Here is a 15,071-nt window from a genome sequence, read left to right as displayed (position 1 = left end):
GTTGTGATCTGTCTCTTTCTGTAAAGAGTGTCACCAATGTGATGCTGTGTTTTCAATATTTCCACATCAAGGAAATTTATCATTTGCTGAGCATAGGTGATGGTCAGCTCGATATTTTATGGTGACAGAGTATTTTCTTTATATACCCCACATTCTTGTCTTTCATGCTTTCCATGCCTATCACCCCATTAGTGTCTCTCCTAAACGCCCCCGGTTTTGTCTATGCTTCACGTTTTAATTATTATCCTCCGCCACCCTAAGTTCCCGTCTCATGTCCCCCATTTCTATCCCCCCTTCCGTGTCTGTCCGTCCTGGCTTTCCAACCTAAGTAGTTACCTGCTGATGTCATACCAGGCAGAGGGATAAGGTCTTCTCCCCCATTCAACTTTACCTATCCATAATTTACACATGCGGTGGGCTGCTCTCTGCATGTGTGTGGAGAAAGGAAGGGATGTAATCCAACTCTTTCCCCCCTTCTCCCATTCCACACAGAGCACTATAGCTGGCTTACTGATAAAGAGACATGGCAGAGAGAACGTTAACGGAACACTGTAGCCACCAGAACAACTCCAGCTTAATGTAATTGTTCTGGTGAGTATTACGAGTCCCTTTAGGCTTTTCACAGAAAACGCAGTTTTTACATTACAGTCTAGGGATACCTTCACTGGCCACTCCTCAGATGACTACTACAGTTGCACCCTGGGGACGTACTGCACACTGTGCAATACTACCATTCAGTGTCTCCACCCTATGCATGGAGACAGTGAACTTACCTCATAGAGATGCATTGATTTAATACATCTCTATGAGGAGATGCTGGTTGGCAAGGGATGTGTTTGGCTCCGCCCCCGGACCACCTCCTTGGTCAAGATCATCAGAAATGACAATGATTATCACTTCTGATGATGTCAGTCAAAAAGGCAGATCAGGGGCAGATCCAACAGCAGCAGACTGGAATAAAGATGTTTTTACTATATTTAGGGGGGCAAGGGTAGCCAAGGTGGCTAGATAGTGTGTTTAACCCTATAGGGTCAGGAATACATGTTTGTGTTCCTGACCCCATAGTGTCCCTTTAAGGTTTCCATGTCTTGCTGCAGTGAAAATTGAATGTGTGAATTCTGCAACCATCGCTAGCTTAAATGATGCTGGGCCAGTTAAGTAGATCTTATGATTTCCTCTGCCAGGCCTTAGCTGTGGGTCCATGCCCCTGACTGCTGTGGACCCTTAGTCCATGACTGATGTTCCCAATTGGTCAGTCCACCACTGAGTGAGTTTTGTCAATAATACTGATGCCATAGTTAGAGCATATCAGTGGTAAAAAGAGGATCTTGGCACTTCAAGTATCTTCAAATCTTCAAATGAGACAAGTGAGACACTGCAACGTTTTGACCCCAGAAAGTGTCTTTGTCAAGCTTGTTTCTCAATGAGAAGCATTGAATTGGACGACATCACGTAAGAAGTTACCAGGCATTCTGATGAAGATGGAGGGCAACTGCAGTGGAGGTGTCTTGGCGCTTTGAAACAAGGTAAGTAATCTTTATTAAGCTAAACTTTACTACCAAATGGTGGTGGACACAAATCACAGCAACAGAAAAGTACATATAATCCTGAAAAACTATTGTTATTTTCCGGATGTAAGGTTCCCTTTAACTTCAAAGTGACTGCTCCAGTGCAGTCCAGTAACAGCAGTGTGCTCCAGTAGAGTCTTGTCATAGATCCCTATTCCGGGCTGATCCTTTATTCTCCTGTTTCCCAGTGATGCACATGGGGATCCTATCGTTAGGATTGCTAAATATGAGGGATTACCATGACTGTCACTTCTGTACAACCTGTACTTGCATTAATATGTGTGATTTGTTTTTGGAACAGAACCAAAGCAAAATATCTCACTGGGCAAGAAAGAAAATATTTTGTTTGATCAAGAGCCTTGTGTAAAGGCAAACATGAATTAACTGCATGAGTCAATAAATCCACAAACAGATACGCTATCCTGCAAATTAACTACTTGATATATATTACCTCCCCAGAATTCTCTCCTCCTATTCTCTCATATGGGTCAACTATAACCCATACATTATCTCACCAGATAGCCATGTTTATGAGAGACACTGCAGTAAGTATGATGCATTCATATGTCAGAGAGTGAAATAAATAACAAACATCAGCTCTTCTTTTTGTTCCCCTCTTATTGGTTATTGTCATTCCTGCATCTTTTGAATGTTTTGACTTCTTACCTGGTATCTGCAGCTCTCCACGAACAACAAATTCAGAGAGAGAGCTGGAAGCTCCTCATCAGGAGGTCTCTCCAGAGCTATGCTTTGCAGTATAAGGCTAGCTCACTGGCTTGGGAATCCCTGGGGACTCCAGGTAAGAATTCAAACTGTAGTACACATTTTGACTGCTTACAATGGAGGGAGGTGCCAGAGCACTCCTGGTACCATAACAACTAGAGTTGTGATTGTAATGTTGGAGTGTTCCTTTAACCCCTTAAGGACACATGACATGTGTGACATGTCATGATTCCCTTTTATTCCAGAAGTTTGGTACTTAAGGGGTTAAAGGTGTCACCTGATCATTCTCAACAAATGAGAACAAATTCCTGCTGAGGACATCTCTTGGTAAAGGAGGCAGGGAGCGGTGACTGGCAGATGCAGGGTAAGAAGTCTAAAACAGTTTGATTCTTTATGATGGGGATGCCAGGAGTAACTAATACAGCAAGTGGTTATGGTATCTATAGTGATCCTTTAAAGTAAAACTGTCACTTCTCTGAAATTACACCAGTGATTAAAACACTGAAAGCTTTTTTTTTTACAGAAATATATTGGGCAAAGAGTTGTGTTAGAAGTACTCTTAAATCGAAGAGTAAGGATTCACAGATATTCTAATCAGTTAAAATAGTATCATTCAATCTCCAAGAGCCATGGCCCTTTGCTAGATAGATGGAGGTGTTTGATGACAGTGTGGGTACATGGTCGGAAAAGTAATGCAGGGTATTAGTATGAGTGAGACAGAGGTCGATCCTGCAGTATTTCTTATGCACCTTAGCAAAGAAGGAAAAGTCTTTCTTATAAGGATTATGCTCTCTCCAGGTGTCATGGAGCTTAAATTTGAAGAGGAGAGCCTGTAGTTGGGAGTCAAGTGCTAGAGCTATAGTGGAGGGCGGTTTGTGGGCCATGTCCCTGGAGTCTTGGAGATGCCTGTTTTTTCATGGATTGTATTACACGGACGGATAGAGAATCACATGAAAGGGATCTGACCCTAGTTGGGAGTATACAGAGAAGATAGTATTATTTGTTTGTTGTTCAGGAGGTCTTCCAGGACTGTTAGGCTTCCCTCAGGGTGGTTGAGTGAAAAAAAAAATACCTATGAAATAGGATAGAGACACCTTTGGTTTTGGTTGGGGAATAAGTAAGAAAAGCAGTAGTTTAGAATATTTATAGTACAAAAACGTGTCTCTTGGAAGAAGATGGTCCAAGTCTAATGATTTAGCTTCTGAAAGGATTATTCTTTACTTAGAAGAGGAATCTGTAATAATCGAACAGCTAAAGAGTTGAGACTACACCAGGCAGTAGAGTACCCCACAACATAGTGGTGAAAATGGAGGGGAAACACAACACTTTTTTCAGGGGTCGGGGGTTCTTATTTTTTTGTGCTTTTTATTTTATTTAAATTTTTTTTTGTTTCTTCTTTTATCCTCTTTTGTCTACATGGAAATGGGAGGATAAATTGTCTATAACAAGTCTATCAGAGTGTAAATAGTCCAGCAGTAAATAAAAAAAATAAAAATGCAGAAATAGATAAGTAGTTACCTGTAGGAGCAAATTGGCTGTAGTATCTGGTATGTTGCTTAGTTCCCAGTTCCAACCTTCTTCCATGAAGGATTGACTTTGCAAAGAGGTGACTGATGGGTTTCAGCATGATGCTCCATGATTTAAGAAGATGCAGACCCTCATCAAGAGCCACTATTAGTTTACAGCTTTGCTATATGAACAGCTTAGTAAAGAATCCCCAGCAGTTGACCATTTGGTTGTTTTTCAGCAACTTGGTGACAGTGAGGAACTTGCACCGGACAGCCATAGTGTCAGCAGAGAAATCAGTGAAGAGAACTAGGCCCATGTAGGTGAACTTCCTTGTGATGTACACAAGGAGCTCTTTGGCCCTATAATACTGGAAACAAAACTGTAGTTTCTCTGGGCATCGGCAGTAATGTGCTCTGGTATGCTGAGCACCCTAAAGATGCAGGACGACCTGTCCTCCAAATCAGCCACCTTCTCCAGCAAGTGTTTATGATCGCCCTCTGCATAGTTGCTATCTTGTGCGCCCTGAGACTGTATTATGAGGGACTCAGTTTCTGCGATTTAGTAGGAAAGTGGAACTAGCAGTAGATGTGTCTGACTCAGCTCCAGTACACACCAGCGCTGTCTTCCTTTTTTTCTTTTTATAATTCTTTATTTTTGAAGCGCATTGTCAGATACATTGTGAAGCCAATACATTCAACGGGTTACATGAGGTGATGCAGTGACATAGCGGTAAAGAGGATTTGTTGCGCTTCTTTTTTTTTTGTTAATGCATAAGTGACAAGAAATAAACAAGCTTATCATATAAGTCTACATGACATCCAAACAAGGTAGTGTAGACATAAGCTAGCATCACTTTTTATAAGTATATCAGACTAAGGTAACTAGTAATAAGTGAATAAAGTGGGTTATGCAAACTTAATATACAAGTGAAGTATGCCACCCTTGGTGGCTGTTGTGGCAGGTGCTAGTGTTGAAAGTATTGGGGACAAATGATGCAGGGGCAGCAGAAAGGTAACACTTTCAACAGGAATGTCCACCATAGCGTGCAATTAGGTCAAGAAGGGAGGATGTCTCCTGGCTGTGTGCGGTGGGAGGGTGAGGAAGACGACCCTCTGGGCATTCAGCCTATGCCCGTCATGGGCAGGGTGCAGTACCAGGTAATAGGGTGAGAATAAGAGTAGGCTGTGTTAGTCTAAGGTTACCGATCTAAAAAAAAAAAAAAAAAAATAATAATAATTGGGGGGGGGGGGGGAGGAGGAGGAAGTCTCTCTCTAGGCACATATAGAATAATACTGTTCCCCAGCATGACAAAGGAGTGGGGCACCTAACCGTCTTAACTTAATCTGGAGAGGGAAGGTGGTAATTCTCGTCCTGCGTGATATGGGCTATTCTTAGGTCTGGTAGTCAAATGAAGCAGAGTATCGTTTTAGTATACCGATTTTAAGTAAGCATTGTAGCCCCATCTTCTATTGTGGTGTTCATGGTAAGGGTAGAGTTGTCGATACGCACATGTGTGATAAACACGTCTGTGCTTTTTAGTGGTCTTAGCTTGTCAGTTGGAAGCATAGGGTTCGTTATGTGTTCCAGACGGTAAGTCTCGTGGTTAAAGGCTCTCCAGAAGAGTAAAGCAGGGTTTAATGCTGCTTGGTGCTCGGGGGAAGTGTTTATGGCCGAGCCTAAGGCAATGCTTGCGTACTGGTGTGGGGTGGGGTGGGGGGGGGGATGGGGTTATGGGTGCATGATCCTAGACCAGGTGAAAGGATCACTCCCCTCCTTGGTAGGAGTGAGTTGGTAGCCCAAGTAGCTGCTGTCTATTGGCTGTATGTGTGGGGATCAGCTGGTAATTATAATGGGGCGCTGAGCTGTAGCTTTTATGGGGTGTACCATCAAGCCCTCCTGGTTATGAGAGTCAGAGTTTTCTCTGACCTATTGGTTGCGCATGACTTATGGGGGAGTGCTCTCTGCAGCAGTAAGGGGGGCATGGGAGTCTGTCCTGCGTATAGAATACAATAGTGTTGTAAGAACCGCCTAACAATTGCATGAAATGCAAGGAAAACAAAACAAGACAGGAATTAAAAATACAAGACAGAAAAATAAAAAGTTCTGTGACCAGGTGTCATATGGTCTGTTGGGTTCCGTTGGCTCCTTAAACAGGTGGCTTTATCCTGCGTGTCCCTGTGTTTCAGCCTGTGTCAGCAGCGGAGCGCGGCACAAATGGGACTATGTTGGGGATGTCCCAGGAGCAATTAGGAGTCTGGTTGGAGGTGTCTATTGTTTTTTTTTTTTTTTATTCTTTATTTTGTCGTGTACGAAAAATACAAAGAGGCAAGCAATGCCACAACAGCTATTGCCAGTTTTTAAGTCAACATTTAAAGACAATTGTTTGGCATATCTGAACATTGCACATTTTATGTTATAAAGTAGTTTCAACAATGGTTAAACCAACACGTCTGTTGTAAGGTAAGGCAGACGAAGTACTGATTCAGGTTAACAGACTTACTTATTGAGGTGCTAGTGTTATCAGCTTAATTAACTAAGGCACATCTTGTTTGCGTGAGTTAAAAATAAAAAGGAAATCACTAGGCAAAACATTGCTAACAAATATCAGGAGCATGCTGGGTCTTCTATGCTTATTAGCTAATAAAATAAAAATACATCATGCTAGCAAAATATAACTGGCTATTACTGCACACTGTTAAATTAGTGGAACATGCAGGGTATGTCAGTGGATGGGTAAGTATTCTTAGTGTTAAAACTGGGTACTCATCCTGACAGTTTAGTTATGAGAGACATGAGTAAATCACACATGTTTGGTAAATTCAACCTGGAACATATAGACAAAAGCAGGTTCAGTCGTCACTGGCTAGTATCAAAATCAAACTAATAACGGAAACCTAGAAACTGCATTTAGAGTAGTGTACTGGTAGCGTGCAAGACATATTTACAAGTTGTTGCACAAAAAGAAACAGCTTTAATCTATTGCTTCTCAAAGCTACAGATATGTACAATAGTTGCTGATATCCCAGCTGGTCTCAGTATGTGTACTCATATTATATTATAGCGTTGCTGGACTCTGCTGTGTACCGCCCTCCCCTGTGCTCCCCATGGAGAGCCGATTAGGAACGAATTAGAAAGAAAAAGTAGTTATATTAGTCCAACATGCCTTTGGGAGAGTTCAACAGCGGCATAGAGAGTTGTGGGGTAGTCTGCACCATGCCCGGCCCAGAGTCTCAGTCCCCTTGGCGTCAGCCGATGCCCCGTTGGGGCTGAGCATGTGCTCACTGTGGTATGCGGTGTAGCCGGTGCATTCTCCCCGTTGTGTGGTAGCTGATGCCCCCCGGGCTATGAAGGGTTGCTGTGGGCGCTGATTGTGGCTCCAGACAATCTGTGTGTCGAGCTATGGTGCCCCACCGCTTCACTTGCCTTGCTTGGGGAGCAAGTGCCCAACCCTTCGCCGTCGTCTGGTTGCCACTTTCCTGGGTCTAGTGCCTCGTCTCTGCCTCGGCTTATGCAGGATAGGGTCGCCCGTGTTCTGCGTTTGTCGGTGGGGTTGTAATGCAGTTTGTCCCCATCTGCTCTCTTGTGGGGTGCTCAGGGGTATAGTCTGGAGTGGTTCTACAGACTCCGATGATCTCATGCGGGCTTCCAGGGACTCCCAAAAAGCGGCGAATATGGTGTTCAACCGCCACTCTGTTTCCCGCAATGCGTTAGGTGTATCTGCGGTATGAGGGGCTTCCGCCATCTTAGGTATCACTGGCTCGGTCGGTTTTGTGTTCCACAGGGCCAGTGGTTGCTCTTTGCGTTGCCAGGGAGTCGGTTGGGGGTGGACCGGGATGACCCCCACCGGTCCAGAGAGGGGGAAACAAGGGCTCACATTCTGGTTCTTGGCGTGGCAGTGCTGCTGGGGAGCGGCCGCCTCCCCTGTGCCCGCCACGCTTGTAGACCGCATTGTGAATTGTGCTCCGTTTGTCACTTGAGATGTGTCTTTCTCTTCACCTCGGTGTCTGCTCACGAGTGGTAGCTTTAGTTTCTCTATTAAGTGCCTATGTGTCGTTAGAATTACGATTAAGTGCCTCGTTTAGCTGGAGCTGCTGTGATGAGCTTCTGCACAGCTCTGCGGTCAGGCCCCGCCCGGTGTCTATTGTTTTAAGTCCTAGTTTACCGAGGAAAGTTCCTGCATCTTCTGTCGACGTCAGTCGATAAGTTGTTGCTCCCTTTGTGACTATTAGCACGGATGGGCCCCATCGGTACCTGATTCCAGCCGTCCTGAGGGTCATGGTGACTCGCTGCACAGACCGTTTCCAGGTCAGAGTAGCTCTGCAAAGGTCCTGCAGGAAGGTGTGCTGCATGCCCTCGAATTGGTATGGGCTCTGGCTGCCGAGCGCCGCCATCACCGCCATTCTGTCCCGGGTAGACTGTAGTCGGAGAAGGACATCGCGAGAGGCCTCCGTTGGGGCTCTTGGTGACTTGGAGAGTCTGTGTACGCCCTCCACTAGTACAGTCTTTGCCTGCTTGGGGTTAAGTATTGTGGCTAAGAGGCGTCGGATGAATTGTGGCAATTCATTGTCGTCTATAGAGTCGGCAATGCCTCTGATTTTTATGTTGGAGCGGCGTCTTGCGTCGTCTAGGCCATCCAGCCGTGCCTGTAGTGCCTGGTGTGAGGACTGGAGGTGTATTAGCTTCTCCTCCGTTGCTTGCTGGCATCCTGCCATAGCGGTTATGTCCTCCTCGGCAACCCTTACTCTGCCTGTAACGGCGGTCACTTCCTCCTGCAAAATCACCATGTCTGAGCGGAACAGGGTGCGCAGGTTCTGCAGTATATTCAGGATGTCACCTTTGGTGGCCGGAGCTCTCAGGTCGCCCATTGATAGGCTCGGTATGGGGTCTGTAGCCTCTGGTATGGGATCTGGAGCGTCCAGTGTTTCCTCCTGCGAGGATGAGCTTTGAGGATCTGGGGTCGCCGCCATTTTAGGTTTAGGCCTCGCCAGAAAAAGATCGTTTTTAACTTTTTATTTATTTTTTCCCATGGTGTCGTTGAGGTTGGGGGCTGAAAGGTAGTCTGATTGTCTTCGTGTGGATCGATTAATCTGCATTTATCGCCGTTATTGCTCGGGAGCTCCGCAGGCATGCGACTGCTCTCGGTGCGATCCAGGCCACGCCCCCCAGCACTGTCTAACTTTGTTTGTTTTTTAATACTTTAATACTTAAGATGAGTCCCCAGGAGCTAGGATACATCTCTCCTCTTCTACTCTGGCTAATACATTAGCATGGGCAGAGATAGAGCTCCAGTGATTGGCTGAAAGCATCATTTGATGCCCATCATGAGTAAAGGATTGAAACTTACTGGATAGCCTGCGGATTTGCTGCAAATTCAGAAACGTCATATATGAATATCTTTTGATTTTGTATTATTTGTAATTTATTTCTTTGGTATGTAATTGTAATGCATAATACAAAAAGCACACTCAAGGATGTAGTTGCACCACAACCTGGAATGTGCCTTTTAAGCCCTTAAGGACCAAATGTTAATTATGCCTTCATCCCAATCAGTCCCAAAATAAATTATTGCAAAATAGATTCCCCTGCATATTTATCTTAGGCAGTTCCACGTAACCTGCTATTCATTAATTAAGAATCCTTTTTTGGGGGGGGCGGAGCCTGACTGGCAAGCTGGCTGGACGTGCTCTATAGGAGCTCCTGCCACAAGAGCCAAAAATCTGCCAATTACTCAAGCTATAATGCCACAATCCTCCTACAAAGGAGCCCATGACATGGGGGTCACCTACTGGAACCCGGTGAGACCAAACCCGATGACCGGGAAGACCGGACACCAAAACGGCAGCATGGGGCCTACCTTGGGAGGTGGCAAGGGAAGACGGCCGCTTCCCCGCCGAGTGCAAACAGCCGCAAGCGACAATGAAACACTCCCCCCCCCCCTATGGACCGGTGGGGGAGATCCCGGTCCCCGCCCGGAGGAGAAGCGCTGACTCCATGCCCCACGACCAAGCCCGCGACCCTACCAAACAAGGCGGGAGTTGGGGCCTCCAAAATGGCGGACAACGCTGCCTCACTTACACGAGGCTCTACACAGTTAACAGAGACTCTAAAGCGAATCAACGCACTTTTTGAGGCTTTCTGGAGGAAAATTGGTGAGCGACAAGCCGCTACAAGCGACCCGGCTCAGAAACTAACGCTGGCAGTGCCTCCTCAAGCTTACCTCAAACAGGCTCCACGCCTAAACAAGCATGGCAGAAAATGGCATCGCGGCAGGCGCCGCCTCCCATCAACGAGAAAACCACCGCGAACGAGCCAGACTGCAACAGCTGTGTTACGGGAGAAACAGACAGCCACCCTCAAGCCTCAACATAAATCGGGACACGTAAAGGACCGGCAGGCCTGCCCAGGCGGTGTCCGACCAACGTGGGCAATTGCACAACGGGCAGCCAATAGCAGATCATACCCAGATTACCCACCAGCATACCAGCACCAACGCGAACAAACAAGCCCGACAACTGGGCCCTTACACTCGAGAAGAGGGATGGCGGACACACTATTCAGACAACCGAGTCATTGTCCCAGGTATACAGACAAGGCTTCCAGGAAGGGCATAGGCTAAGGCAGACTGGACTGTTGCAGAGCGCTGCCCACAGCCGGCGACCCTGCTTGTCAGGCAGAGACTCTCTCTCCCATTGACCGGACACTACAAAAGCTCACCCGCTCACAGGCACTGGAGAATCCTATTAAACCCGGCAAGCAACAACCAACATATTACTCACTACTATATTATAGTCTTGCATTTATGGTATGTATTTTATTTGACTGAAGTGAATCATCCCCAGCCTAAATTGTTAGCATAGAGCCTTAATTTAATTTAAATACCCCTGTTATGCTGAGGATACTTAGCAATCAGAGATCCTGCATAAGTCTTGTGCCTCTATCTTAAATAACACTGTCTTTACCTGGCATAGATTCCCTACGACACTGTAAACCACTTACTAGATTAAAGCCACAGGGGACCTCAGGTGTTCTCATTAGTGACAGTACTAAGTTCAGGCTTGTCCCCCAGACCCCAGCAATATTAACTCCCCAGATGCCATTGCAAAAAGCGTTAACTGTTACTGTACTTTAGCTTCAATATGCTGTTTATTAAGCCTGCATAAATAATTCATAATGTGCAACATATATCCTACCATTATAGCTGTCGTTACTAGTGATGCAATATCTTGGACATACATACTTCAGCGCTACTAGTCAAGACAAATTCACGTTCACTCTAGCATGCTAAACGCTACTATCTTTATGTTTAACTACCTGTATTCCTCATGTCATATATATAAAAAAAATGTGCTGTCTACACTGCAAACTGTTATGAAAATGTGTGCAGAAGCTGTCGTGGCTCTGCACGCCTGTTGTTAATCTGAGCACATGAAAAAAAAAGACTAAAAAAAAAAAAAAATGAATCCTTTTTTGGAATAAGATCAGTTTGTTATGATGATACCGTTGTTGGTCTTTATGTTGTTGACTGTGGATTTTAAAAGGGCTATTAGAACTTACAATGATTCTTCAAACTGTGTTTATTTTGTTGTAGCATGCAACAAAATACCAAAGAGTTACATAACTGAGAAGAACAGACTGGGCCTTTGAAGTTAAAGAATACATTTTAGAGACCTGTAGACACCAAGAAAAACAAATATCAGACACCAAGAGGATAGTGAGAAAAGATAAGAATAGATAGAGACGCTGTAGAGAAATAAACACAGAAAGAAATTTAAATTCATATATTGAGCGAACCATCTATGAAAGAAAGGCAAGATATAGTGTGGAAGCTACAGAATATCTTATTATTTTTTTTTAGCTCCTGAACACAAAAGAGACGAATGATAAGAAAAACACAAATGTAAAGCCAGACATTGAAATCTAAGACATCTGAATTATAATTATTTTACCAATAGCATATAAAGATACACACAAGCTGGCTTCTTATAGTCCAGTAATACTATAAAGACTGGTGCCATGATTCTCAACCCGTTTTAGATGCTTACTTGCCCTCTCCTTGAATTCTTTCTTCCTGGCCTCACTCCTTTAGAAATATCCATTACCAAATGAACTAATTTCGGTTTCTCTTACTCTGAAATGATAGACACTCGGATTTGCCAAATAGTTCCTGGGGAGACATGTGCATGTGTGCCCTCATCACCTTTCTAAATTCCCTTGAAATAAATTGACATAGTTTGGCTTGACACAGTGCCCCCTGCTGCTCGTTACCAGTGATGACCTCTCATTTACTCCCCACGGCTAGACCAGGCTGCTGACACTCACAAATGACCAGCTGCTGTCCTAACAATTGTACTAACGTTCTGTTATACAGTTCTTCTCTGCAAATTATACCATCAATAACATTTCCCATTGGCATCGTTTTTCAATACAGATTGCCATAAGTGAGGACAAGTGATTGCAAAGGAGCACTATCAAGACAAACTTAATGAAAGCAGAACAGTGAAAAAAAATCTAGGTCAGCTCATATCTTTTCATATGAGTACCAAACGCTCTGATCTTATTCTGTGAGCCCTCATTAGCAATCTGTTGAATAGATTCCAGAGAAAAGCATAGCAGCTTTCCGTTTTGTATTTTTTTTTAACATACTCATTACTCTAACCCCATGCAAGAAGAGATATCCAATACCTAATATCTTCATCTTTTTTTCATAAAGGAATACAACAATGGTGAAATAAAAGTATATCTGGTGAAACTAAGACACAATTTACCTTTTATTATTAGATTTTTTTTCTCCAAAAGGGATTTCTGTTTGGGGGTCAGGCAGGATCAAACCCAGCTCCAACTATTGACTCACACCCACGGCTCAATGTATTCACATACTCAGCATTCCTCCAATTCCTTTTAATTCTAAAATCCAAATTATCAGCTCTGAGAACAAAAGGACAGTGTTGCTTTGGGTGCTGCCTGGGTCCATTGCTGGACACCAATGCAGGTCATTGACTGAGCAGTATCCTGACTAAGTCTACTTGTTGGCATCATATGTGCATTGAGTATGCATATTTAGAGGTTCTGGATTCCTCACTGTTCTACCTTATGTCAGTTTGAGGCATATTTCGGCCGTGGGAAGACAATTTCAAGCTATCAGTTTGAGTCAGAAAATATGGCAGAATACACAGCTTGGCAAATTCTATTTCAATGATTAGTCATTTCAGCTTTGTTTTTTATAGTCTGGGTAAATTGGCGATACAATGTGTGTCTGCTCCGAATGATCTAACAGAGAATAACTAGTCCTGAAGTGATCCCTACAACTCAGTAAATTATGGCTGTCCTTTAATATCGGAGTATAAAACCAATTAATGTGATAAAAAAGTATATAGTGTATACTGTGCCCAAGATTTATACGTACATAGATCTTCAGGGGGTACAATGCTTTGAACCTCAGAATAATAAAAGAGACAATAATGGTACAGTACAATATGGTAAAGTGCAAATTATACAAATAGCAGCTATATGAAAACCACTCACATTTGATTGAGCTATCTAAGAGCTCTGCTGTATTTCGCGTAGATGGTATAATCCACGTCTAAGGATATATAGTGGTATAGGTGGGGCTGGTGCTCCAGGCAAAAATGCAGGTTTGCGTGGTATATTTGGAGGCAAAAAAGCAAGAAAACTCCAATGGTGTAGTAAGTACTAATAGATGAAATTAAAAAGAAGTAATGTACTTACATTTTTTTAGAGCAAGACTTGCTCTACTTAATCCCCGCCTAAGGATATGTTGGTACCAGGTAGCAAACAAAAAAACAAATAGTTATATAAAAAAGTAACTATTTATTTAACAAAGAAATAAGAACAATGAAATAATCTAAAATTGGGTAAAGATGTCCCACTTGACATGTTTTGCCTGTTCAAAGGCTTTTTCAAAAGTGTGGGCTTGCTCAGAAGCAGATGGCATGTTTTAGAGAACATGTCTTCCCACTTAGTATCTAGAATAATCAGTAACACAGTGCTTCTCTGCTACTTAAATGGACACTGATTATTTTATTTACAATGCCTTATACCTAAATGTGGTACAGCAACTTTAGAAAATGTATCTTTGCAACAAGAGGTCACCCCAAAATATATGAAAAAGTGTCAGCATACTCACCGGGCCACAACTTCATTGTCCACCTTGACTATGCAGTAAGGATCACTGGTGCCAGACCTTGGAAATATGAAGCAAACATAATTTATTAAAGGTAGGAAAAAAGACTGACTTTCATTTCTTAACAAGTCTTGTCCATTAGTTAACTGTGAGAAAGGTTAAAGGGATTCTCTAAGTCACCAAAGCAGCTTTAGCTTAATGAAGCAGTTTTTGTATATGATGATGATGCATCTGCAGTCTCACTGCTAAATTCTGTGCCATTTAAGAGTTAAATCACTTTTGTTTCTGTTTAGGCAGACCTAGCGACATCTCCCATAGCTGAGACTGAGGCTGAGACTCCTTGAAAAAAAAAAAAAAAAAAAAGATTTCATTTTCAATTAGATTTAGAAGTGTGTTTACTTTAGAAGTTTTTATCTCCTGCTTGTTAATTGAACTTTAATCACAACCCTACAGGGTCAAGCAGGCAATTAATAGAGCAGGATAAATACATTACGGTATATCTAAAAGAGGCTGTGCAATAACAAAAGCTTAAAAATGTGATTTATTTTTACAGGAAGCATGTAAGTCATAGGCAGGGGAGGCGTGGCTAGGGCTGCATAAACCAAGTAGTTTTAAAATGGCAGAAAATTGATCAGTGAGACTGCAGAGGCATAATCTATACAGCAAAACAGCTTTATTAAGCTAAAGTTGTTTTGGTGCTTAGAGCAGTGAATGCTAGTCCATAAGGGCAGATAGGCTGTGCCCCCCTTGTTTTTTTGTGGCAAATTTTTTTTTAGATCTACTGATAAGCGTGTTTAAGAAAGAACAGGTGTCTGTCGTGGTTATATCTGCAGTTACCATTCTCCCCTTTATTCAAAATTAAAATGCAGTTGGTTTTTAATAGGCCATGTCATCTCATGGTGTTAAATGGGTAGAACCCAACAAGCTGGGGATCCAGTGCCTCACCAACTTTAACCTTCACCAGCTGAGTGGCCTTTTAAGTCAAGATGGCAGATTCCTATTGCTGCCAATAATTGCAGAAAGGATTGGACCTCAATGCTGCCCATGCTTAGCTAAGACACTGTACCCTAATTTAGATTTTATAAAATTCCACTGTATTTAAGCAGCCCAATGGCACTGGTTAGAGATTA

General features: G+C 43.3%; 1 protein-coding gene across 1 annotated transcript in view; it reads right to left on the bottom strand.

Moving 5' to 3' along the window:
* RASAL1 (RAS protein activator like 1) overlaps positions 1-15,071 on the bottom strand; it is a 98,254-nt gene that overhangs the window by 56,628 nt on the left and 26,555 nt on the right. The window contains exon 2 of the mRNA XM_063454720.1: positions 13,945-14,001. Coding sequence (XP_063310790.1) covers positions 13,945-14,001 — 57 coding nt within the window. The remainder of the gene's footprint in view (positions 1-13,944; positions 14,002-15,071) is intronic.

Source organism: Pelobates fuscus, chromosome 5, assembly GCF_036172605.1.
Source record: "Pelobates fuscus isolate aPelFus1 chromosome 5, aPelFus1.pri, whole genome shotgun sequence".
NCBI lineage: Eukaryota > Metazoa > Chordata > Amphibia > Anura > Pelobatidae > Pelobates > Pelobates fuscus.
The sequence above is the reverse complement of the archived record's forward strand: the minus strand, read 5'-3'. Positions and strand labels throughout refer to the sequence as shown.